This window comes from Eublepharis macularius, chromosome 15, assembly GCF_028583425.1.
Source record: "Eublepharis macularius isolate TG4126 chromosome 15, MPM_Emac_v1.0, whole genome shotgun sequence".
NCBI lineage: Eukaryota > Metazoa > Chordata > Lepidosauria > Squamata > Eublepharidae > Eublepharis > Eublepharis macularius.
Genome location: NC_072804.1, coordinates 55,168,946 through 55,194,284, shown reverse-complemented (window position 1 = coordinate 55,194,284; position 25,339 = coordinate 55,168,946). Strand labels below are relative to the sequence as shown.

Below are 25,339 nucleotides of genomic sequence, written 5' to 3'. Positions count from 1 at the left end.
TCGCAAGCTGGAGCGAAGCTTTTCTGGTCCGCCTGTCGACACAACACTCAGATTTTCCTGGCCACAGCCCCTGCGGTTACAACCAAGAATAGGAGCCAAGGTAAGCTCTGAGGCAGTCGGGTGTACAGGCGGGCACGCGCACACACTCTGGTTTTGTTGATCTCCAAGGGCTTTGCAGGCTTGTCCGTAAATACCTGGTAGCACTGTGCTGTTCCTCCCCAGCTGCTGCTAATCCTCCAACATTTATGAAGTGCAGCTGCCTCTTTTCATTGCCCTATCTGCCCGATTTTTTTTCTCCCCCGATTTATATTTGCCGTTATTTTTTCAGTCGTAATTTCAGCTGCAGGAACTTGCTTCAAAAATGTATCTTGCACTTTTACTAGCGAAGGCAAAATTGTATTTAAAATGGATTAGGAATGTGTCAGATGGCTTTTGATTTAAGCAAAAAAAAAACCCCCATATCCCTTTAGTTGGAATAATGGCTAGTAATTTCCCCCCTGTAGTCCCTGTTTATGGATTTTCTTAGCAATGCTGTCTGTGTTATTACAGAGGAGGGGAAATCCACATCCCACTCATTCAAGGCCTACGCTTGGCACTGATATTGCCTATTCATTGTTCAAAGCCATTCCCCTACATAATTTTGTTACAGTCCTTACAACAGCCCTGTAAGGTAGGCCAGGGTCATTATTTTTCCCTATATTGCATATCAGGGCAGGGGGGCGAGTTTGAGGCAGAGAGAAGGTGCCTGATCTATGACCAAGAGTTCTGGACCACAATGAAATCCTAAGCAGAGTTACTCCAGTCTAAACCCATTGATTTCAATGGGGTTAGAGTGATTTCAATGGGCTTAGACTGAAGTAACTCTGTTTAGGATTTCACTGAAAATATGTTAGCCTATAAGGTGCTGCAAGACTCTTTGTTACAAACACTTGACATTTTTTAAATACATTTTTATTTCAATTAATAAACTCACAAACATAAACCATAAACTACAATCGTAGTAATCTAAATCGTACATCTACAATTGTCTACTACGACAATTGTCTAGTCATCTAAATCATACATAAAATATAAGCAGAATCATCTGAACCATACAAAAAAGATATAAAACATAAACTCCAACCATTTAAATCCTATAATTATCAATCAAATCATGTCTATATAGAACTTGCTTATATATGTTCTTAATTTCCCCCTTCTATTTAAATAACTTTATTTTATCTTTTCCTTCTGTCTTCATGTCCAATAATGATTTTATTACACACATATATTGCCAATCTCTTCTTTTTAAAAACACTTTCTGTTTTAATTTAAGTTTAAATTTATTCTTAAAACATTTGACATTTTTGATAGTGTGTTCTCAGTGCACCATCAGGGCCCAGAAGAATCTCAATGCAATTATACATCTGTTCACATCAAGATTTCGTTTTGGTAGCATCTGACAAAGAGAGCTGTGGTTCTCGAAAGCTGACGATGCATCTGACGAAGAGAGCTGTGGTTCTCGAAAGCTGACGATGTATCTGACAAAGAGAGCTGTGGTTTTCAAAAGCTTATGCTACAATAAAGTTGGTTAGTCTTAAAGGGGCTACTGGACTCTTTACCGTTTTGGTAGTGTTTTCTTCATTAGTATGTAAGTGGTTTTTGTCCATTAGCATGGGAAGAGGGGCGTTGACTATGCTGAAGAGTATCTGTGTTGCATGTAGGAGGTCCCAGATTCACCCCCCAGGACCTCCAGTTAAAAGGTTCAGGTAGCAGGTGGAGTGAAAGGCCTCATGCTGGAGAGCTGCTGCCGGTCTGAATAGACAATACTGACCTTGATAGACCAAGGGCCTGACTCGGTATAAGGCAGCTCCATGTGTTAACCGGCAACTTAGCAGGGTGAGACAGCACACGACAGGAAGGAATTTAAAACTGCAGTCAGACCAGAACCAACAGGTTGAAATTAAATCAAAAGCGTTTTCGGCTAAACTTTAAGAAGAACTTCCTGACAGTTAGAGCGATCTCTCAGTGGGACAGGCTTCCTCGGGAGGTGGTGAGCTCTCCTTCTTTGGAGGCTAGATGGCCACCTGACAGCAATGCTGATTCTGTGAACCTGGGCAGATCATGAGGGGGAGGGCAGGAAGGGCTACATCAGTGCTTGGTTCTCATGGCCCCTTCCTACAGGCCCAGGGTAATGCTGATCGCCACCTTTGGGTCAGGAAGCAATTTTCCCCAGACCAGTTTGGCTAGGGATCCTGACAGTATGTTGCCATCTTCTGGGCATGGAGCAGGGGTCACTGCGGGTGTGTGCATGGGGGGCATAGTTGTGAATTTCCTGCATTGTGCAGGGGGTTGGGCTAGATGACCCTGGAGTTCCCTTCCAGCTCTATGATTCTATTATTCTATAATTCTAAATGGTCTGAAGGTTTTTTTAAAAAACCACACGATTGAAGGATACTAGTTCTTTTCCCTGGAACTTGATAGCCTACAAGCCATACACCAGAGTATTTTATGAATGATTTATAACTGCATAAGTAAATATGGCTAAATCACATGTACATTTTTTGTATCTTACCTGGCAGTAAGCTCTTTAATTTCTGTTGTTCTGAAATGTTCTGTGGCTGGTCAGTCCAGGGAATAATATATTGATTGTGGAGTGAAATATAACGGGGACAACTAAAAAAGATATGAGCAATTAAATCAACTTGATCTTCACAGTAATTACAAAAGTGTTTCTCAGGGGATTTTACTAAAATGGCCCTTCATGGTTAAGAGTAGCGAGACTCTAATCTGGAGAACTAGGTTTGATTCCCTATTCCTCCGCTAGAAGCCAGCTGGGTGACCTTGGGTCAATCACAGCTCTTCCAGAGTTCTCTCAGCCCCACCCACCTCACAGGGTAATTGTAGTGGGGATGATAATAACATACTTTGTAAACCGCTCTGAGTAGGCATTAAGTTGTCCTGAAGGGCGGTATAGAAATCAAATATTATTATTATTCATCTCAGTGGAAGGTAACACATTGCACCTAAGTAACATGAAAGAGAGACGATATCTTGGAAGTGTTAAATAAAATAAATGTGTAGACAACACAAACGTTTTCTGATATGATAAATGGAAGTAAATAGGGGAGCATTTTGGATTGTCTCGAAGCTTTAGCATGGCCCAATCTTTTTTAAGTTGTTGATTCTGATATCAGTTCCACTTTGGAACCAAGGTGACTGACAATCCAAAATCCAAGGAGATATTCTGAAAACGTTCTCCTGTCAGAATCCTCCCTTAAAAAGACACCTCCCCCCGCCTAACACCCAGGGTAAGGTGCAACACAGATTTCCTTTGTTCACATGGACACAGCCAGGTTTTTAGGCATAAAAACTGTATGAAGCAGATGCCACGATTCTGTTTGTCCTCTGCAGCAATTTAACCATTGGTCGTGGACGTCACCAAATGTGGCCTTTGGAAGGGATGCTGGGCAGAGGGGACGTGGTTCGGAGAGAATCCAGGATGGCGCAGAAGTCTGTCTGAGACACTCTGCGTCCCCATGCCTGGGCGCCTCTTGGATACAGGAGCCACCTGCCGGGGGGGGGGAGAGATGACATCATGTCTGCACAACACCAGTGGAGGTATAACACACTTCTTTGATTTAGGACTGCGCCAGGTGGGGGGAGATGCTGCAGAAGACGCGTCAGGGTCCGCAGGAGACAAACATTGAGTGTCAGCTCCGAGAAACTGGCCGGTACTGTGGACAGAACTTAAAACTTGCATTTTGGGCGAGAGAGAAGGAGGAATTTTGTCCCAGGAGACTCTCCTGTCTGAAAGTGGAGGGCAACTGTTGCTCACTCCAAGTAATTGAATACATGATAAATGTACTTGGCGTCTGTCAATATTTGACAAGGGTCAATGTTCTGACATGTAGAGGCAGTTTGCGTTGGACTGCATTTGACATGCAATGGGTCTTTTAACATTTTATTACACCTGATAATTGGTAAGAGTCGCATGATCCAGCCCCACTGGCATATGGTGAACAGGATACAGAGAGGCTAGGAATGCAATGTGAAAATATCTGGATTGTGGGACATCCTTGATATTTGGATTTTTAGTCTTGACTACTGCAATGTATGCTATGTGGGGCTGCCCCAAAAGACAACTCTGAAGCTTCAGTACTCATCCGTTATCTGAGGCCCTGCGGCATGTTCATATACGTTTACAGTGAAATCCCTAAGTATACTTACTTCAGTCTAAGCCCATGGGTTTAGACTGGAGTAACTCTGTTTAGGATTTCAGGGAGGTTGACACAAAAGTACATAAAAAACTATATCACTCTAAAAGTTGTGCTAGGATGCAAGATCTTTTTTTAAAACTATGGATGCTTGAACTTCCACAGCTTCAGCTCACGTCCTGTTCACCGGTCACAAACAGGGAGCTGATTTTTCGATAGACAGTTTGTCTATTCGTTGGCCTCTTGGTGGCTGTTTGGCAGGTTGCTTCAGCTATTCTTTCCTAACAGTTTGGCAAGCCATAATTTAAATAGACAATTCAATCAATCACAATCTAAATCAGTCTTTTAAAAAAAAATCTTATTGTTTGGGGTTCATCTGCTTGATGTCAATGACTGCCGATCTGCTTGATTCGAAAGCATTTTTCACCCTTGCCCTCTCTGCAAAGATTTGGTGCAAACTGTTCGGCAGACATTCGAATCGTTTATTGCCGAACCAAGCAACTCAACGATCATCTCACATCTGACTAACAGCTGAAGTTGGTTAGTTTGACTGTGGGAAACATTTACTGCGACTTTCACGGCACTGCTCATTCCCCCCCCCCCGAGGTATTTGGCTTTCTCAGATGTCCGGTATTCTGAACGGATTGCTTATTTAATTAGTACTGGTTACTTGTTTGTTTGCCACAGCTTAGAGGGGAATTAGACATATTCGCATAGTTGCATGAACGGCTATGGGCCATGAGAAACCCCATGGAGCTTCCACGTTCGGATGCTGTAAGCCCCTGTATACCTCTGCCTGGGGGAACAACCAAGGAGAGGCTTTTGGCCTCTGTGGGAACCGGATGCTGGACTCGATGAACCACGGACCTGATCCAATATGGCAACTCTGGCCCTTTTCACACTGCTTACCTGCTCCCGGAACGTTGCAAAATATCGTGTAAAAACCGCGGAAGATAGCGTCTTCTCGCGAGAGTTTTGTGCGACATCGCACAAAACTCTCACAAGCAGACGCTATCTTCCGCGGTTTTTGCGCGATATTTAACGTTCCGGGAGCAAGTAAGCAGTGTGAAAAGGGCCTCTTTCGTTTAGTGCATGCTGCTTGTTAATAGTTTAATGACTGTTTTTTAATGGATTTTTTGGGTCGAGCTACTTTGAGCATAGAGGAAAGCTGGACAGAAATGCTTAAATAAATAAATAACACAGAGAAACTAGACTTCTGCAGGTAAGGGCTATGGGGAAATGGTATATCTTTTTAAAAACTGTTGTGAGCCTTTCCATTGCACCCATTTTTGTCTCTGGTGTTTCCGTCAGGGTCAGTTTGGGGTATTTTGTCATACCAAACAATGTGCACTCCTCTCCTCTGGGACCCAATTAGGGCCTCAGCAGGGATTAATGCAATGAAGTACACCCTCCAAAGCTACCATTTTCTCTAGGGAAACTGAGCATTATGGTCTGGAGATTAGTCCAGGAGATCTCCCGCCTCTACCTGGAGATTGGCAACCCTAGATCCCGCAGGTGACTCTGGTCACTTTGGTGCAGCCAATGTTTGGGAGGGAGCCGAGCACCTTTGGTTGTTCGTGCCTTTCTCGATGTGTTTTCCAAAGCAATTTTACGTGCCATTTTGACCCTGTTTTATGCAGCGATAGTTTAACTTTGCTTCACACCAGGGAGAAGCAAGAACAGGATGGGGGATTTCAGGTCAAAAACAATAACGCTACAAATTTTGCTAGCATCTTTGTTTTTGCATCCACGAATTGGGGCGCTAGTATTTACTACCAGCAAACAAGGTACCTTCTCCAGCCAGTGCCAGATTGCAGCTTTCTGTGAAGAGGCACTCCAAAGCCATAAGTCAAAGTAGGCTGCTGGGCACGAAGGGAGAGATTTCTGCTTCCCCCTCTTTGCCAAACAAGCTGCCATCACTCTGGCTTTTGGCAGGGGCTCCCCATATCTCAGCGGGGGACCTGGGCTGGTGGTTTGGCGGCAGAAAGAGACACCCCCCCCCTATGGACACCCAAACAAGCTACTCTTTGCTGGAGAAACATGTGGCTGAAATGGGCAGCTGTTTGGGGACAGGAAGGGAGAACATGAGATGCTCCCAGGAGAGGGAGAGGCACTTTTCCACTCCAAGACTTAGCTGTTTTCCAGCCCCCTCCCAGCTGAGGAGCAGGCTTGCATTTGAGCCAGGATTTAGCCCCAGAATGTGTTTCCAGTGCTGGAGAGTCACACCCAAGGTCAGGGCTGGCTCTTCAGCCATGCCACTGCTGCTTAGTAGGGCATTCAGAGGGTGCCAGCATGGCACAGGGGCTCTGCAAACTGTTGCACACCATGATGGCCCTAAGTTATTTACATAAGAAGTCCAGAGGAGTTTGTAGTCGCAAAATAGTCGCAGAGAGCCAGTTTGGTGTAGTGGTTAAGAGCGCGGGACTCTAATCTGGATAGCCGGGTTTGATTCCCCACTCCTCCACTTGAAGCCAGCTGGGTGACCTTGGGCTAGTCACAGCTCCCTCAGAGCGCTCTCAGCCCCACCCACCTCACAGGGTGTTTTGTTGTGGGGATAATAATGACGTACTTACTTTGTAAACCGCTCTGAGTGGGTGTTAAGTTGTCCTGAAGGGCGGTATATAAATCGAATGTTATTATTATTATATTATTAAAATAGTCTGTAGTCGCAAAATAGTCTGTAGTCGCAAAATAGTAACCAACTTTATCGTAGCCTAAGCTTTTGAGATGCATCTGACAAAGAGAGCTGTGGTTCTCGAAAGCTGATGATGCATCTGACAAAGAGAGCTGTGGTTCTCGAAAGCTTAGGCTACAATAAAGTTGGTTAGTCTTAAAGGTGCTACTGGACTCTTTACTATTTTACTTAAGAAGGAAGATGATTTTCCCCAGGCCAGTTGGGCTAGGGATCCTGATAGTGTTTTGTCATCTTCTGGGCATGGAGCAGGGGTCACTGGGGTGTGTCTGGGGAGCGGGGAGATAGTTGTGAATTTCCCGCATTGTGCAGGGGGTTGGACTAGATGACCCTGGAGGTCCCTTCCAATTCTATGATTTTATGATACCAAATTCCGATCCAGATGTCAAATGATCAGTTTTGTGGATGTTGGCATGCTTTGAAGATCCTTGTTGAATTTTTGCCATCAGAAAGCTGGGAGAGAATTTCCGAGGAGAATGTTTTTAGAGGAGCAATTTCATTTTGCCTCTTCCGAGGAAGAAAGCAAAAGGCCAGCCCTCTGCTGTGACACTGAAGTTAGAGTAATGAGGAAGAAAAATCCTTTGTGCATACAGAGATTGTCTTTTCCATCAGGAAGTGGGAAAGACCATTCATCATTACAGGGGGGGGGGGGGGGTTCTGCCAGGAAAGCTTGAGCCCTGGCACCTTTGAAGAGATGAAATTCAACCCGGAAATCATAAGGGGGACTTCTAATGACCCAGAGTTGATGCCATTGTTGCAGACGCCCCTTTTCTTTGTAGACTATGTTTTTAAACAGCTTCACAGCAGGCAGAGTGTTAGCAGGTCAGGCGCTGCCCCGTCCATGCCAGGAAAAGCTGCACCTGTTATACTTTTGCCTGTTAAAAGTTCCAAACTTCCATCCAGGAAGCATAAGGGGGTGTCCCTAACTAGAATCCAGTTAGAAGCAGCTGCAAATAACCAGCCCCCCCCCTCCCACACACACACAAAAGCAAGAAATATGCATAGAGTTGAACTTTTCTTTTTCCAGATGTTTTAAGTGGGTATGTTTTTATACACACCCCAGGCAGCCCCCCACGTCTACTACAAGCCTGTGGTTTTGGCCTCTTCTGATGGAAAAAGAACAACACCTTGCAATATGTCAAGCGAGCCCTTGGTCCAAAAACGTGGTTAGCTTTTAATGGGCTGCTCTTGGGCACGTGTTTATTTACACTGCGATTAGTTAAACCAACGCTTTTCAGTGGCCTGCCACGAAGGTTGCCAAAGTACACAAGTCACTGCAGCTCCCCCTAGGGGCAGGGGAGAATGGGGGGCAAGAGAGGGGTTGGAAAGAGATGGGGGAGCAGAACAGAAAGCGGGATGTAAAGGAAAGGCCCAGAACTTTGGGGAGGGTCTACGTGTGTGTTTGCAAACGCATAAAGGTTTACTTGCGAGAACACATTGACCCAACCAAATTATGCCTTCTCGGACCCATGATGAAGGGTGGCAGGGTATTGACTGTTTCCAACATAGGGTTGCCAGCCTTCAGGGGGTCGCTGGAAATGTCCCGGAATTACAATTGATCTCCAGATGACAAACATCAATTCCCCTGGAGAAAATGGCATCTTTGGAGGGTGGGCCATATGGCATTATACCAATCTGAGGCCCCTCCCCTCCTCAAACCTTGCCCTCTCCAGGCTCCACCCCCAAAATTTCCAAGAATTTCCCAACTTGGACCTGGCAACCCTAAAACAGCACCCCCCTCAGGTCTCTGTGGCAGTGCCACGAAACTCTTCCCCTCGTTCCTGCTGGAGTCACAGAGTGGCTAAGAGGCCAAGCTCCTCTCTGACTCACCCATATTTACCCCACCATTTCTCCAAGAAGCTCATTGAGGTGGCTTACATGCCTCCTCCCCAAATCACTAAGCTTTCCTTCTGTTTTCACTTAAGGATTCGTTCTGAGCTTTGCCCAGGTACCTGAATTTTGGATTGCAAGAACTGACCACCACATCCGTGTCCTCTCTCTTCTTCCTCTGTGAAGAGTGATCGCTCTCGTGCTTCTGTGTGCAAGATCCCTAAAGTGATGAGGCAATACCATTTTGTCCCCATGTGTCTCGTTTCAGTTCATCATATCGGAGAGCGAACGGGGAGAACCGCCATGCCTGGTTGAGTGTCCCCGGGAGAGAGGCCGACCCATCTGTGCCTCCGATGGGAAACTCTACAAATCTCCATGCACTTTCCAGAGAGCACGTTGCCGCGAGCCTTTCCTGGAGGCTTTGCCACGGTCCCACTGTGGCGGGGGTGCCCATCGAGAACCCAACAGTAGGTAGAGACTTGGTGGAAAGGGCTGGGGGAGGGGGGAAGGTTGGAGGAAGTTTGTGTAAGGTGACCAAACACAAAAGAGCTCTTGTATCCTTAATAATACCTTGGAAAGTGTTTGAAAATGTTGATTCCTCTGAAATTAGGCAACCAGGTTATCAAGCGGAGCATGCCGGGATGGTAATGTCACACCAATACTGAAAAATCAAAACTGATTGCCTGTTAGTTTCTAGACATGACTCAATGTGTGCATCAGGACCTATAAAGTCCTAAATGTTAGTATCGGGGCCAATCTCTTCCATGTGAACTTGCCCAGGAATCAAATGAGATAGATAACCAGGCCCTTCTTCAGGTGCCCTCACCATAAGCTGATGGGTTCTTCTGATTACCAGGCCTTCGTGGTGGTGCCGCCTTCCCCGGGAGATCCACTTGATACCATCACCCTATTTAGACACCAGACAAAGTCCATCCTTATTTTCTGTGAAGAAGCAGGAACAGGGCTTTTTTTTCAGCTGGAACACAGTGGCACGGAGTTCCGGCACCTCTTGAAAATGGTCACATGGCCAGTGGCCCCGCCCCCTGATCTCCAGACAGAGGGGAGTTTCGATTGCCCTCCACGCCACTTCAGCACAGAGGGCAAACTCAACTCCCCTCTGTCTGGAGATCAGGGGGTGGGGCCACCGGCCATGTGACCGTTTTCACCGAGGGCGATTTAAACTTTAAAAAACTCTCCCCTTGTTCCAGCTGACCCAAAGTGACGTCATTGTGCGGTCCTGAGTTCCACCACCTCTTTTCCCAGAAAAAAAGCCCTGAGCAAGAATAATAGAGAGTAACGACAGCTATTCTGCAGCGTACCTCTGTGGATATCATAATATCCCTGGGTTACAATGCGGCTTGCACCCTGGAAGTAACTTTTTGCAGTGAGAAGTAGTTGACCTTGTGAGTGAACTCTCGCCCGGAACCCTACCAGACCCAGATGCATGGGACAAAAGCCCTAAGCGGGGCAAGTAATGTTCTCTGGACGTGCCCAGAAGCATGTGGTGGCCATTGTTCACTTCTGACTCCAAACTGTTTTCTCCCTTGAATTTAAAAATTTTATTTGAAAAGAAAAGTACAAACACAAATAACAACAACATTCAATTTATATACCGCCGTTCAGGACAACTTAACGCCCATTCAGAGCAGTTTACACTCCAAACTGTTTTTCATGTACTGCAAAATAGTAAAGACTCCAGTAGCACGTTTAAGACTAACCCACTTTATTGTAGCATAAGCTTTCGAGAACCACAGCTCTCTTTGTCATTGCAGACACTAATCTCACCCGCTGCCAGGAGGACCGAGTGGCTGCCCTCTCACAGTCCCGCCGACAGGCTCACGCCACCTACGTCCCGGAATGTGGCGAAGACGGGTCCTTTCTACAGGTAACTCTGAGGGCCTTTCGGTGTGACACGCTGCCCCTCACCCCCAGCCCATTTCTGGGGATGCCCAGAATGCAGGCATTTTAATTTTTTTAAGCCTCCATCACCACTAACCTGGCTGCGTGAACTGAAGGGTTTTTAATGTTTGCTATGGGGTTGATATTCATTAGGGAGATTTTTCTCTAGGGCATGAGATTATAATGGGATGCAGTGAGGAAAGCAAGCGGTTTAGCTCTTTAGCAGCAGTGTGGGGCTACTGCTGTGAGCAATAATTGTTGAAGGTTTCAGGAAATATTTCCAGCTGCGTTGTTGGAATGCAGTCAAGGGAGGCGGAATAATTTCTTAAAAGGTAGGTGCTTTTTAAATGTATGGAGGGAGGGTGGATGTGTGGTTTGGAGTCGGACTGAATTATCCTCTTCCTTCACCTCTTAGGTTCAGTGCCACAAACAGACAGGTTACTGTTGGTGTTCCACCCCAGAAGGGAAACCTATCAGTGGGACATCGGTCCTCAACGAAACCCCAAATTGTACAGGTAATAATCTCTGCTTTGGGTCTCTCTCTCTGTCTCCCCTGCCCTTCTCCCATTTCTTTTGCCAGCATCTTGTCTGGCGTTGCTCCTGTGCCTTTAACTACAGCCTGGCTCAAAGTGGTTAAGTGGTTGGGCTGCAAGTCAGCACTCTGCCGGTTCGAATCCCACTATTGCCAGGAGCTCAGCAGGTGGCCTTAGGTAAGCCACTCCTCTCAGCCCCAGATGTATGGTGGGGATAATAATAACACTGGCCTTGTTCACTGCTCTGAGTGGGGCACTGATCTCTCTAGAAGAGTAGTATATAAGTGCAGTTATTATAAGGCTTTGCTTTCTTCTGGTATGGAGATGCAGTGATTAGGGGAAAGGAACAGAGGGCGGACAGGCCCTTTAAATCACCGGGAAATTTCTCAGTGGGCTGCTGCCCTGGGAGGGGAGGGGAGCAAACTGACAGTGCAATCCTAAGCAAAGTTATTCCAGTCTAAGCCCATTGAAATCAAGCGCTTAAACTGGAGTAACTCTGCTTAGGATTGCCCTGTGAGTCAAGCGAGCCGAGCTCCGAAGAGCTGGGATGGCTGCTAAGCTCCAAGCAATGGCCAGTTTGCTCCAGAGCTGTTGTAACATCCCAAACAGACTCTGGAAGGTATCGAGTCACCGGATGAACTTCTGCATGCTGGGCTGCTGTCTGAGGTGCAGCTGGGAAGAAGGGTGGTGGCCCCAGCTAGAGCAAGGTGGAAGCGGCTACTTTATACCAGGTCCGTAGCCAGAAATTTGGGCTTGGGAAGCAGCCTGAGTACAATTAAGACTGGTCATCCTGACTGAATGAAAAATAGGTGAGGTTAGTTGAGGGGGGGGGCAAAGCAATGGGGGGGCTGGCCTCTAGGGGCCACCCTGTAGCTACAAGCCTGCCTTGGAGTCCATTTTCCATTCACACCTCCTCCTCTGCCTCTTTCCTCTTTCGTAGGCTCCTATACAGTACGGACTTCGTGGCAAGATCCCAACTCCTCTCGGAGAGGTAAGGTTGCATCCCACCCTTTCTGTCCCTGTCCTTCATCCCGCCCCACTCCGTGCGGTCTACCCCTCTTCCAAACCCTGGCCTGACTACTTGCCCAGTACCCAAAGGGTACCTCAACCCTGGCCGTGGCAGCATCCCCAAGCCAGGTGAGTCAGGTGGGAGAGGTGGGAGGGTGCTTCCGCTTCCGCTGTCCCACAGGGAGAGGCAAGTGGGGGAGCCAGGATTCCTGGGTCCCTTTTCCAAGCTCTGGGAAGGGGACTGGGGTTAGGTGGCTGATCTCTGGAGGGGCTGTACCACAGAAGAGAGCAGGAAGTTGAGTTGCCACTTAGGGCTCTTTTTCCTTGAAAGAAGTGTCGAAATAGCTGCATTCGACAGGTCCAATTTCTCATGGTAGGGAAAATTTCCAGCTGTTGAATTTCCGGCTGCCCAAGTCACAGCGCTTCCATCAGAAAAAATAATAGCCGTGGTAATCCCTCTAAGACTCAAGTTGTCCTTTTGCTCTAAATGCATCCACTCTTTGGACAGAGTAGGTGACACTAAAACCTTTGTAATAGTTTCCTTCGAACTCTTTTCCTCCCTGAACGCAGAAGAAGGTGCCAGGCCACGGCCCACCCAGCCAAGCCCCCTACCCCACAAACAGAAAGGTAAGTGCCTTTCTTATCATCCCACCTGTACCCTCTGGGGCTTGTGGGAACAGCTTGGTCCGTTACGAGATGCTTCCAGTACCAGGTCCATTTTTTTTGCAATAAAATACGGAAAGGTTTAACATGCGAGTTTTTAAAAAAACCTAAGGCTATCATTATGAAATGATTATTAAAGAAATCTTAGCCGATTCATCGTAGAATTAATTCAGCCAACACATATTGTGGTTTATTGGTGGTGCCCAGCCCCTAAGTGTCTCGTCTCTCTTCCACAAGGTTGAGGGCTTTCTCTGTGGTGGCCCCATACTGGTGGAACATTCTTTCCAATGATATATGTGCACTACAGGTTTCTAGGTTCTGCAGGGCTCTCAAGGCGGAAATGTTCCAGCAGGCTTTTAATCAGCTGTGATGTAGCATTGGAATTTTTGCCACCTGGTTGTTACTTTCAGTTGTCCCAGTCACTGAGATGACTGTTTTTATCAGTCATATACTTATTTTATTGATTGATTGATTTGATTTATACCCTGCCTCCTCCACAGATGGGCTTAGGGCGGCTAACAACATTCAAAAAGTACATTAAAAGTCACAAAAACATAAAATCAATAATAATTTTTAAAAAGTGGGACCTCCCTTAATTTTGTTGATATATTTTTTTTACTTTTTAAATGTATAATATTTATTGTGACTTGGGCCACTTTGGGCCTTGTTTTGAGGGAGAGGTTTTTAAAAATCTGAAAAACAAATAAATATCTTTCTATTGCTGCAGTTTAAGAGAAGGAACAAAGCGGGGATGGCCAGGATCAAGGAGGTGCTCTGGTTCAAGTCTTTGCCGCAAGGTCACTTAGGTAGCCTTCGTTAAGCCACTCAACCTTATTCAACCCATCAGAAATAATAATGCTGGCCTACCTTGCAGGACTGTTGTAAGGTTTCCATCAAGATGATACATGCAGAATGCTTTGAACACTGAAAGAGCTACATAAGCGCACACCTTTTTTTTCTTTATATTGTCGAAGGCTTTCACGGATGGAGAACAATGGTTGTTGTGGGTTTTCCGGGCTGTATCGCCGTGGTCTTGGCATTGTAGTTCCTGACGTTTCGCCAGCAGCTGTGACCGGCATCTTCAGAGGTGTAGCCTGGTGTTCGTAGCCTGTTTTGTTAGCCTGGTGTTTTTCAGGACTGGAAACCATGCTCCAACCAAGAAGAGACTTTAAGAATGAATACAGCATGGTTTCCAGTCTTGAAAAACACCAGGCTAACAGAATACTCTACATCCTACAACACCCTGCAGAGAAGATTAGCATATCAAACACGAATCCATATGCAAAAGAACCTCCTCAGGATACAGTGAAGCCTCCCGCCATTAGCATTCCACACCCTGGGAAACTCTTACAGGATGACTCAGCCCAAACCCACCTTCCTGAGTAGATATAAATTACCTGCCAACATCTTTTCCACCCTGTGAGAGATCTCTGTCCTTTGGTGCTACACCTTTCAGGATGCCAGTCACAGCTGCTGGCAAGACGTCAGGAACTACAATACCAAGACCACGGCCATACAGCCCGGAAAATCCACAACAACCATCTTTTTTCCTTTGTTGATAATCCAGACTTATGTTGCAATGGGGCCAGTTAGGGACAGGCTGAAAGGGACAGGCCTTGGTTCACCGGTGGAACTCCTGATTCGCATGCAGAAGGTCCCAGATTCAGGCTCAAATAGATGGCATCTTTCTCTGAGTGCCTGGAGAAGCCACTAGCAGACTCCAGAGCTCAGTTTATAAACATCTGCAGCTTGTATAAGTATTAGAAATATTTTTTCCCAAAACCGTTGCTCAATTCAGCAGGAGGGAAGCACATTTTAAGCCAATTAGAATCTGTTAACGGTACCCACTAGTCAACTGCACTCTTACAAGAAGGGAAGATCTATTAGAGGGCTTTTAATTAACAGGGAACCACCACTGAAAATACAGAATGGGTGTGAAAGAGAAGCTGCGTGCACCTTAATGAAACTGGGGGCATTTCCCCTTGTTCTTGGAGTGGTCAGCCTGGAATGGAATCTTGCATTTCTTGGAAGTCTCTTGGCATGTTTTTCTTGGCTTACAGGGAAGAAAGGCACCTGCTGTTACAGACTTTGCAGGGTAAATGCATATCCTGGCAAGAAACTAAAAAAAGAGAGGTGTGGGGGATTAAACCCTGGCCTGGGAACTGCACCCCCTGATCCTGACACCCTCCTTTCCCTAAGAAGCACGGCAGTAGCATTAAGCATTGCAGGGCAGTTTTTCTGCACGTGTTCATGGCCACTCTTCCATTTTTCTTCATTATGACTTCCCTGGCAGTGGAAATGGCTTCTGGGGCTGAGAATCTCTGTACACGGGACATCTGACACGTGTAGAACACGTGTCAGGAGATGCAATGCTAGCCGGGAGGGGTAATTTAAAAAGACAGAGCCAGCAGCAGGGCAAAGGCTTTGCCATACACTGGAGCTGTGTGAAGGGGCTGTAAATGGCCAGAAGGGAAACTTCAGCCCATTAGAACCTCTCCAGGTCCAAGCCCGCCTCTGAAAGGCAGCTCCAGCCCATTTCCATTCCTCGCTGCCCTCAGGTTGCCATCCCACACAGTTTTAGACTGGAGAGGCGAATGACAGAGCCTTTGGGGAGGCGAAGATGAAATTAACAAACCCTCTGAGGAGAGATCTCTGCCAGCTCTGCCTTTTTAAACTACGCGTCTCCCTACACTTGATGAACATGCGCTGAGGTGTCTCTTATAGAGAGACAGTGAGCCCCGAACTCTTGGGGCTGCCTCCCACTCTCAGCAAGAGGCTGGATGCCTGTCTCTGGCGAATGACTGCCCTCTAGTGGCCAGGAAGAGGTCCTGTGCCGTTTGGGATGGAGGCGTTCCATTGAGTCTGCAGATGGCTGCCGCCTTCTCCCAAGGAGGACAGGGCAGGGGAGTGTGCTTTTGTGTTAGTGCGTGATGCCGACGCAGAGGTGACAGCAGCATCTCTCTGTTGGGTGATGCAAAACAGCCTCTGATCCCCACATTTGTTCTCCGTGGCCTATTGTCTGAGTCTTTGCGTGTCTTGTCTGTCTGTCTCTTTCCTCTCCATCCAGAGGGAACCGCCTTGCCGTTCCTAATTCCCATCATCATCCCAGATTTCAAGCCCAACCGCACGGCAAAGCAGATCCAAGGTGAGGACGCGTGGACGCCTCTCCCCCAGTGGCCTGGCTCAGCAGCCTCGGAGATGGGTCTGGCCCAGCACCAAACTCTGTCCTCTCCTTCCTTTTTAAATCCCGTCCTTCCTTGAAGGAGCTCAGGGGCACCATAGGGGGCTTCTCCTCTCTCCATTTTATCCTCAAAGCCCTGTGAAGTAGGCCAGGCTGAATGACCGGCATTCTTGGTGAGCTGTGTGTGTGTGTGTGTTGTGTTGTCTCCAACCTCTGGCAAGCCTGTGAATGATAGACTTCCAAAACGCCCTATCATTGCTGAGCTTTAATAACAACAACCACATTCAATTTATATACTGCCGTTCAGGATGACTTAACACCCACTCAGAGCGGTTTACAAAGTATGTTATTATTATCCCCACAACAACAAACACCCTGGGAGGTGGGTGGGGCAGAGAGAGCTCCGAGAAGCTGTGACTGATCCAAGGCCACCCAGCTGGCTTCAAGTGGAGGAGTGGGGAATCAAACCCGGTTCTCCAGATTAGAGTCCCGCACCCTTAACCACTACATCAAACTGAAAGACTTCCAAAACGTCCTCTCGTTGCTGAGCTTTCAGTATGTGGATTTGAACCTGGGCTTCCTTAGACCTTACAAGGACTCTTCCCCTTCCCCTGCACTGGCTCTTTTCCAGTCTGCCCTCCTTGTGGCCTAGTAACCCTCCAGCACGACAGCTTTGCCTCGTGAAAGCCTTAGGTTCAGCACCCTCCCTGGCCAGCTCCTAATGGACAGTTCCCCCGCTCGCTAGTCTACATTTGCAATGCTTTCCACCTCTCCCAGCCTGGACCGTGTCTTGCTCCTTGTGGACTTCTGTGGAGCAAAGGCCCTTCCTTTCCCAATGCTGAGTAAGGCAGAGCTTCCCTCCGAGCTCCAGAGCTCTCCATCTCCCTGCCTATGACCCAAGCAATGTTTCTCCGGACTGCACACATGAGACCCCATTTCAAGCAAGCAATCTCATGAATTAGGAAAGAAAATGTTCTGTGTTTTGTTTTTGATTTAATGCCATAAACAAGACAAACGTTACAAAGGGGCTTGCGGCTCAGGCTGGGTCTTCCCAAAACTCCAGTAAAGCATACCCCAGTAAAGTGGTAGGAGGTAGTTGTGAATTTCCTGCATTGTGCATCGTGCAGGGGGGTTGGACTAGATGGCCTTGGATGTCCCTTCCAACTCTATGATTCCTGCCCCCCCCTGCCTTCCCTATGCCTGGTTCTTACTCTATACAAAGTATACAGTCTTTTCTGCAAAGATGTACCTACGTTATTTATAGTCTGCCTTTCTCACTGAGACTCAAGGCAGATTACGCAGCGTAACTCAGTATGCTGTACGCTGGGACAACCTTCCTGCCCCCCCCCATTGGTATGTCTGTGTTGATGCTGTTCTCTATGACAACCCAGGCATGGCTCGCGGTGTCCCAAGCGACAGGCTCACTAGAGTTGCCCTTCTGTTACCTTATTTTTTGCATATTCATATTGTCCCGTTCTCTGAGCAACAGAAAGTGTGGCCAATTTAAGAGGAGAGAATTCTGGAGACTTCTGGTGTTTTGTAATGGAGGAGGAGCACCCAGACAGCCAGGGCCATTCTCTCGAGCTGCAGCGGTTCTCCTCGCAAGCAAGCAGCATATTCACAGGAGCCTCTCAAGGTTCTTTCTTGCCTGCTGCAAAAGCTCCCATTTCCATCTCCTTTGCTGGCTACAGCCAATCCCTAGCCATGGAGGAGGGATGCATTGAGTAGCTAGGAGGCACCAGCCATTTGGAACCATCAATGCTACTCTGGGAAAGCGTCTTCTAATCCTCAGTACACCCCAAGGCAGGTTTGTTTGCTACAGGCGCTAGCAAAGGCATATAGAGGAGGCCTATGTGGGTATTTAATATTTAAGGGCCAGGTTTGATTAAAGTCTGCGGTGCCATAAACAGGAGGGTGGGAGGGTTGGGCTTATTGGTTCTGACTGGCAGCTGCCCGCCTTGCAGAGTACCCGCCGTCGTGCGAGCAGGAACGGCGTGAAGCCATCGAGGAGGCCCAGCTGCACCAACAGGAGGGAACTTTCATCCCAGAATGTGAGGGCGACGGCACTTACAAGATGGTGCAGTGCCACCAGGCCACAGGGTACTGCTGGTGCGTGCGGGTGGACACCGGCCGGCCTGTCCCGGGCACTTCCACACGGTCAGTATTCCATTTTCCGGCCGTTCGATCTGGGCCAAAATAGGGGCGTGCTTGTCGCATGCCAGTTCTCATGTTCGTTTGTTTTTTAAAAAAATATTTTTATTTCAATTATTAACAAAACAGTTTACAATATGAAATACAACATGGGTAAATTGTTAAAAACTACATAACAGAGAAAGGTAAAACATGGAAAGACAAATTCAAGTTGAGTGATCTGATATATTTTGGATTTATAGATTCAGGATTGTTTGGTATATTTTATTGGGAGGATATAGATGTTCTTTAGAAATGTATTCAAAAAAAGGGAGCCATTTTTCCATAAAATTTGTTGTTTGGGGGAAATTTTCAGCTTGATAGATTCCATCATTGATTTTTTCAAATAAAAAATGGTCCCATATTTTAGAATACCAACTGGTAATTGTCGGTACAGTATGTGATTTCCGTTTTAAAGCAACCAGTTCTCATGTTGAGGATTGTTGCTCAAGCTTCCCTTCTAATACCACAATTATTTTGGAGGAGGGTTCTCTTTTTGCCATCCTCCATGGAACCTCCCTCCAATTTAAGCAGCTTGTCCTCCAATGGAAGATGTCCTTAAGGCAGAGGCAGGCTGCTTACTTTGGGCTTGAGCCAAAAAGAAAGGGTGGGGCATATAGTAAATAAAAAATAAACTTAACTCAGTGGAGTGGTAGCATCCATTCCACTGTGTGTTTTCAGCCTTCAACAGCTAGTCTTCTAAGAGGCAGAAAGAGTTTGGCTTCTTTAGTGAAAGATGTACTAGAAATGCAGAATTGTCCTCCAGCTGTTTCTCAAAAATTTAGAATCCCCTTTTGTGAATGTGTGCGCGAAACGGCAGGCCGGGTTTTATAAAGCGGCTTAGCGTTCATGCCCACTCAATGGCACTTGATGGATCGGCTCCTCTCTGTGAGATGTGACTTCTAGAGGGGGTAGAGAACAGAACTTTGCAGAATGATGGGTTTAGAACCGCACGTTAAAAATTGGACTCAAGTATCTCTAAAGGCAAAAAGCAGGTGTGTGATTTTAACAAGAACCAGCAGGTGTGGACTGTTCCTGGTAAACTCTTGGAGCATGTGCACCAGAGATTCCTCCTTCCCTATCAGGTATCTCCCCTACTCTGCCTGATTTCTGCCCCCCTTCTTGATGGGCTCCCTGTTTCAGGCCCTGGTATCTCTTCAAGAAATCACTTTTCTCGCACTGTACAGGAATTTCCCTCCAGACTGTGGAGCGGATGCAGCGGCCAAGAGCGTAGAACTGGGCTCCCTCTTCCGTGATCGGGCATTACCCGGTAGGTTTGAGAGCTCAATTCCTTTTGCTATCTGTTTGTCCTCCAAGACGTGTGTGGTAGATGGATTAAAAATGAAACTAAAAACAGTCCCACCAGGTCAGTCATGTAAAACTACAATCTAATGAACATATCTTACTGCGAAGACCAAGGGTTGGCCGCTACACAATAGCTGTACTGCCCCATTTCTTTGCGACAATATCGCGCCTCACTTGCAGTGCTGCCTCCATGGTGTTTCTATTGCTTGGAAGAGAAAATCAGTGCTTCCTTCCTTCCTTCTTACGGCGCATGCTTCCCAGCTGCCAAGGGAACCCTTCTACGCATGCTACTCATAGGCAGTGGAAAGAACTTTCCACCACAGCCGTGAGAATGAGCATGGCCGTACATGTGCATCAGCTACCAGCCAGACAAAATGTTACAAGACTCTGTGAATAGAAAAGGGACAGTGTGTGTGTGGTTGGGTGGGTGGGTTGTGGTGGTCTGGAGGCTCTTTTAGGGATCGCTGTTCCACTGTTGCTGTGCCAGGATTATGGATCTCTCTGTGTCCCTTAAAGGTAAATCTCAGTAGCATTTGGCCCCAATTCAGAGCAGTGTTGCAGAGAGAAACGAAAGTAATAACAACAACAACATTTGATTTATACACCACTCTTCTGGACAACTTAACACCCACTCAGAGCGGTTTACAAAGTGTGTTTTTACTATCCTCCTGACTGTCACCCTGTGAGGTGGGTGGGGCTGAGAGAGCTCTGAGAGAGCTGTGACTGACCCAAGGTCACCCAGCTGGCTTCAAGTGGAAGAGTGCGGAATCAAACCTGGCTCTCCAGATTAGAGTCCTGCCGCTTCTAATCACTACACCAAACTGGTTCCCAGTGCTGTGTAGACACTAAACACATGTCTGTGACAGGTACTCTTCGATTGTTTGGCTTTGAGCAGAACTACAAGTGACAAAAGGCACAGGTTGGACACTTGTCAGCTTCCCTCAAGTTTTGATGGGAAATGTAGGCATCCTAGTGTTGCAGCTTGGCTCTCCGACTGCTAGTCTTGCAGCTTGGCTCTCCAACTGCTGTCCAATGGACTTTTCAACTGTCACTTGTCCAACATTCCGCCAAGCTGCCTACATTTCCCATCAAAACTTGAGGGAAGCTGACAAGCGTCCAATCTGTGCCTTTTGTCACTTGTAGTTCCGCTCTTTGAAAGATCTAAAGGGATCTTCTTGTTCCTTCTCTCTGGCCCAGGTTGTCCAGGCACCAAGAAGGCCGAGTTCATCTCCAACCTGATCAAAGCCTTGGCCTCCGACATGCTACAGTCAAGAATGATGCCTGCCCCGTACCAAAGGCATGTACTGCTGAGCTGGAACTGCCTTTCTCGCCTTTTGCTGTTCTGGTTTTCCTCTTAGAGGGAGTTATGAATTCAGGGGAACTTCTAAAAAAGCAGTTCCATCACCTACAGTGGTAAAGTCCATTTGCCCACTTTGTCTCACTGCTGCGTTAGTTACCATCTTGTTCTGCTGCAGGCATAAGCAGATCTTGTGGCAGTGAATTCCACAAGACAATTCGCCCTACCAGCACTCAGCAGCCCAGGCATTTCCCCCAGCCACTCAACAGGGAGTGTGAAGGAACAGTGTCTCATCCCACGGCAGGCAACATCCGTGTTAGGAGCCCTGTTCTAACGGCTGCTTCCTGCTCACAGGTTTCCGGACCGCTTCACGGGGCGCAGCCTGGAAGAGCGAGTGGTCCGCTGGCAGTTTGTGCGGCTGGACAAGGATTTCAGCAACAGCATCAATGAGCGCGAGCTCCGCCCTCTCAAGCTCTACATGAAGAAGCACACCCGGCCCAAGCGCTGCGTCCGCAAGTTCCTGGACTACTGCGATCTGGACAACGACCGGCTCATCTCCCTGAACGAGCTCAGAGGTTGCCTGGGTCTCAGTTAACACCAGGGTGGGTGTTCTCGCCAGGTGCATCTTTTGCCCCCTGCAATAGGCAGGCTGCGTTGATGCCCACGGGGCATCTTCTGGAAAATACACCATTTTTTAAAAAGTTTCTAATCCTTTTGCATAAGCTTTGCTCCTGGAGCGGTTTGGGCATTTGCACTTAACAGGAGTTTTCTGTCAGGCTGCTGCCTGGGAGGGCAGAAGCACAGCCAGGAGCAAGCCAAGCAGCAGAATGGATCCTCACGGTCTAATCCTATAGGGGGGGACGATAACATCACTGTTGAATGCACATTGGTATTTGAGGAAAAAAAAACCCTTCAAGTAGAAAACTAGCCCATTAAGCAGCAAGATTCTTGCACAACCCATTCCTTGCAAAGCTGGTTTTCTATCTGCAGGGGTTTTAAAATGCAGCATGGCTTCCAACATATGATTCCCCTTCTGGTTTGCAACCTGAGGCAGCGTGATCCCTTTCACCGTCTCATTCTGCTGTACACATAGACTGGACCCCCGTGCCTTTCCCTGATCGCACTGCCTTCTTCACCTTGGTCTCCAAATTGAATCTCTGGGTTGGGCAGCCCCAGCTGTGTCTGGCTGTACCCTGCAACCCCTGCTCCGGCTTCCCATCTGGGAGCACAGCGTCTTCTGTTCCCTTTGGCCACCTGGAGCCTGGCTGGCTGCTGGGAACTGCCCCTGCCAGGTGCCCGATGGGTAGCAGGAACAAAGCGTCCCTGTGTAAAGGGCCCTGCTTCCTAACTAACCCCCGGTGCCTACATTTCTCAGGGCCAATTTCCGCCCCAGACAAAGGGGGGCTCTGTGCATTGCCTCGAAGTAGATTAAAAGTGGATTACCTTTGTAGAACACAATTGCCTACAGAATTTGAATCAGCGTCTGTCTTCTTGGGGAAATTAACCTGGGTGGGGGTAACTTGAAACTCTCTTTTCTTTCCCCAAAATTGATTTCTGTTTGGAGAATTACGTGGGGGGAAACTCAAAACCACCTTTCCCCGCCTAAGTAAAGGCTACCATTTTCTTTGCATGATGTTAGCTTTCAAGATGGGTTTTTAAACTTTGCGTTTGATTTAATTCTGTTTTGGCCTTCCTATGTTCTTTTTTTTCTCTCTCCCTACCCCCTCAATTTAATTATTTGCACAATAGCAGAAATTGCTGGTGACTAACACAATAAGAAAACCTTCCATTCCCATGGAGGGAGAGTTACGTACCTTCCCGGGGTGGGGAAATGAAACTGCGGGGGCCGGGGGGTGGGGGCTGATCACTTTTCTCTATGAATGACACTGCTGAGTGAGAGGAACGGGGTGGGTGGAGGGGAGCAAGACCACTAATTCCTCAAATGTTCAGCTAACTTTTTAAAATCAGAGATTCTTGGTAATCCCTTTCATTTATGGAAACCTAAGGAAGTACAGGCCATTCCAAGCCACAGCTCTGTAAGAAAGAGACTTTCTCCCTCCTCCCCAGTGAGCTGACCCACGAGTGCAAAGGCACGGAGCTGACTGATGATTGATGGGTGCCGGAAGCTTTGAAAAAACAACACTAAAATGATTTAATGCTTCCAAGTCGCTTTAAGTGTATTAAACTATTTCTGTTTTTACTCTTTTGCTTTGACTTATGATACCCCTTGTCCCTTACACCTTTTGCCGTCATAACATTATTGCTTGGAGGCGGGCCCAGTGCCATCACTGCCCCCACCAAAACTGCCCTCGCTTTCCCTTTGGAATGCTTCCAGGGCACTGTCTTGCACATCCTTGTCCCTGATGTACCCTTAGGCCCCTTGCTGTCATAACATTTTTGGCTGCAGGCAGGCCCAGTGCCATCACTGTCCCCACCTAAACTGCCCTCACTTCCCCTTTGGAATGCTTCCAGGGCACTGTCTGGCACAAAACTAGGGCTAGAACCCCAGATTATTGCCAGGCAGGGCAGATGAAGTGGGAAGCAAAGAACATGGGACTGATCACTTTTAATCAGCCGTGACAACAGGTCTAAACAGGTTGCTAGGCCACAAAAAAGTTTCACTTGCCTGTTGGCCTGCTGCCAGTGGGGTGGTGCCTACCTCTGTCCTACCAGTGGCCTGGAAGCATTCCAAATAAAGTGTATTTCTTAATTAAAACATTTATACCCCACATTTCCTTTTGGCTCAAGATTCAAGAGGGTTCTTTTTGCTAAGGTAGGAGGTCTGAGATATAAGGAAGCTGTCTCAGAGAGATGCATCAGTAGAGGGACAGGGAGGGAGTGCAGACTTTACTACTGTTGCTCTGAGTGTGATCCTACTGAGTAGATGGTTTGTCATTTAATATGTCCATCTTAGAATTACTTATGCTCCGTTTCAGCATTTTTTTCAGCTCTGTATTGGATTTCTGCTGTTTTTAAATCATTGCAAATGTGCATGAATGTACTCTATTATGCATGTTTTGAAATGTCTTTGAAATTGGCTGTACTAACCCACACTGTGTAGTCTACCTTGAGTCTTAGAGCCAAGCTACAAGTGACGCCTGACACAGGTTGGACACGTGTCAGCTTCCCTCAAGTTTTGATGGGAAATGTAGGCATCCTGGTCTTGCAGCTGTAACGGAGAGCCAAGCTGTAAAACCAGGACGCCTACATTTCCCATCAAAACTGAGGGAAGCTGACAAGTGTCCAACCTGTGTCAGGCGTCACTTGTAGGTTGGCTCTTAGTGAGAAAGGCGGACTATAAATAACACACAAAAATAAATAAATTGAAGCCTTCCTGCAACTTAAGCAGCCCTTTCCATTGGAGGGAGAGCCACATAAGTTGGAGGAAGGCTGGAGGAAGTTGACTCTCCATCACCGCCATTTGCAGCCAGGAAGGCAAAATAACATTATTAATTAATTTTATTTGTTTGTTTCTATTTCTATTCTGCCTTCCCCGCACTGGCAGGTTCAGGGCGGCTTACATTCCATAAAAACATTACAATAAATTAGTAACATTTTCTCTCTGATCATCTAGATGCAACTTTTACTCACCACAGATGAGTGGATGTTTAGAATTCAGACCTAATTATTTTTTGTCTCTTTCTTTAGGATTCCCCCACCGTACAAAATAAAGAATGGCGCTTTCCCTCCTCCAGACCCTCAGGGGGCGCACTCTCTTTTCTGAGCACTGCATTCCCACCTCTGTTTGCAGACTCTTTGCACTTTAAAGAGACAGACTGGACTTTGTGCCAAGATGGTTGATGATGAATGGAACTTGGCTATAAATGTAGAAAGGGGTGGCGCAGGGGCAGCTGCCAGTCGAACTTCAATTTTTCCTCTTTTTCGCTTTAAGAAAACATAGATCAGAAAAGCCTGCAGCAATCAGCCACCTTTATAGATATTTTTTTAAAAAAAACATTTTAATCTTTGCTTTATTTTTACTGTGTAATTTTTAAGGAGAAAAAAGAATGTATGGGAACTTTCTTGTTAAAGGGTTTGTAAAAAAAGTGATATTAATCTTTTAAGTCTCTGACTCTGCATAAGAAATAAGTTGGGTTATAAAATGATTTGTAGTCTGTATTTTAAAATTAATAAATTATAGATACACAAGGGTAGATCTCTCTTTTTTAAAAAAGTGGAACTTACTGTCCTTGATGGCACCACAGAGCCTGTTTTTGATGCTCTGGGAAATGTGAAGCAGTGGCAGAGTGCTTCAGAGCATGGGCAGAGTGCCAAGGCCTTGCCATATATATATAATTTGCACAATTGTTTTATTGTAAAGGATCTAGTCCATAAGAGAGTGATGGTTTCTTTAAGTGAAAAAATTCATTATCCGCTGCCTCTTTCAGAAGAATAGATCCAGAGGAGTTAGCCGTGTTAGTCTGTAGTTGTAAAATAGTAAAGAGTCCAGTAGCACCTTTAAGACTAACCCACTTTATTGTAGCATAAGCGTTCGAGACCCACAGCTCTCTTCATCACATGCATCGATGCATCTGACGAAGAGAG

General features: G+C 46.8%; 1 protein-coding gene across 1 annotated transcript in view; it reads left to right on the top strand.

Moving 5' to 3' along the window:
• Positions 1–24,943, top strand: part of LOC129343651 (SPARC-related modular calcium-binding protein 1-like) — a 40,654-nt gene extending 15,711 nt beyond the window's left edge. Inside the window, exons 2-12 of the mRNA XM_054999989.1 lie at positions 8,987–9,185; positions 10,491–10,603; positions 11,033–11,132; positions 12,091–12,141; positions 12,729–12,785; positions 15,889–15,966; positions 17,967–18,159; positions 19,380–19,462; positions 20,695–20,794; positions 21,149–21,396; positions 24,443–24,943. Of these exons, the coding sequence (XP_054855964.1) occupies positions 8,987–9,185; positions 10,491–10,603; positions 11,033–11,132; positions 12,091–12,141; positions 12,729–12,785; positions 15,889–15,966; positions 17,967–18,159; positions 19,380–19,462; positions 20,695–20,794; positions 21,149–21,389 (1,215 nt within the window). The 3' untranslated portion in view covers positions 21,390–21,396; positions 24,443–24,943. The remainder of the gene's footprint in view (positions 1–8,986; positions 9,186–10,490; positions 10,604–11,032; positions 11,133–12,090; positions 12,142–12,728; positions 12,786–15,888; positions 15,967–17,966; positions 18,160–19,379; positions 19,463–20,694; positions 20,795–21,148; positions 21,397–24,442) is intronic.
• The last annotated feature ends 396 nt before the right edge of the window (positions 24,944–25,339 follow it).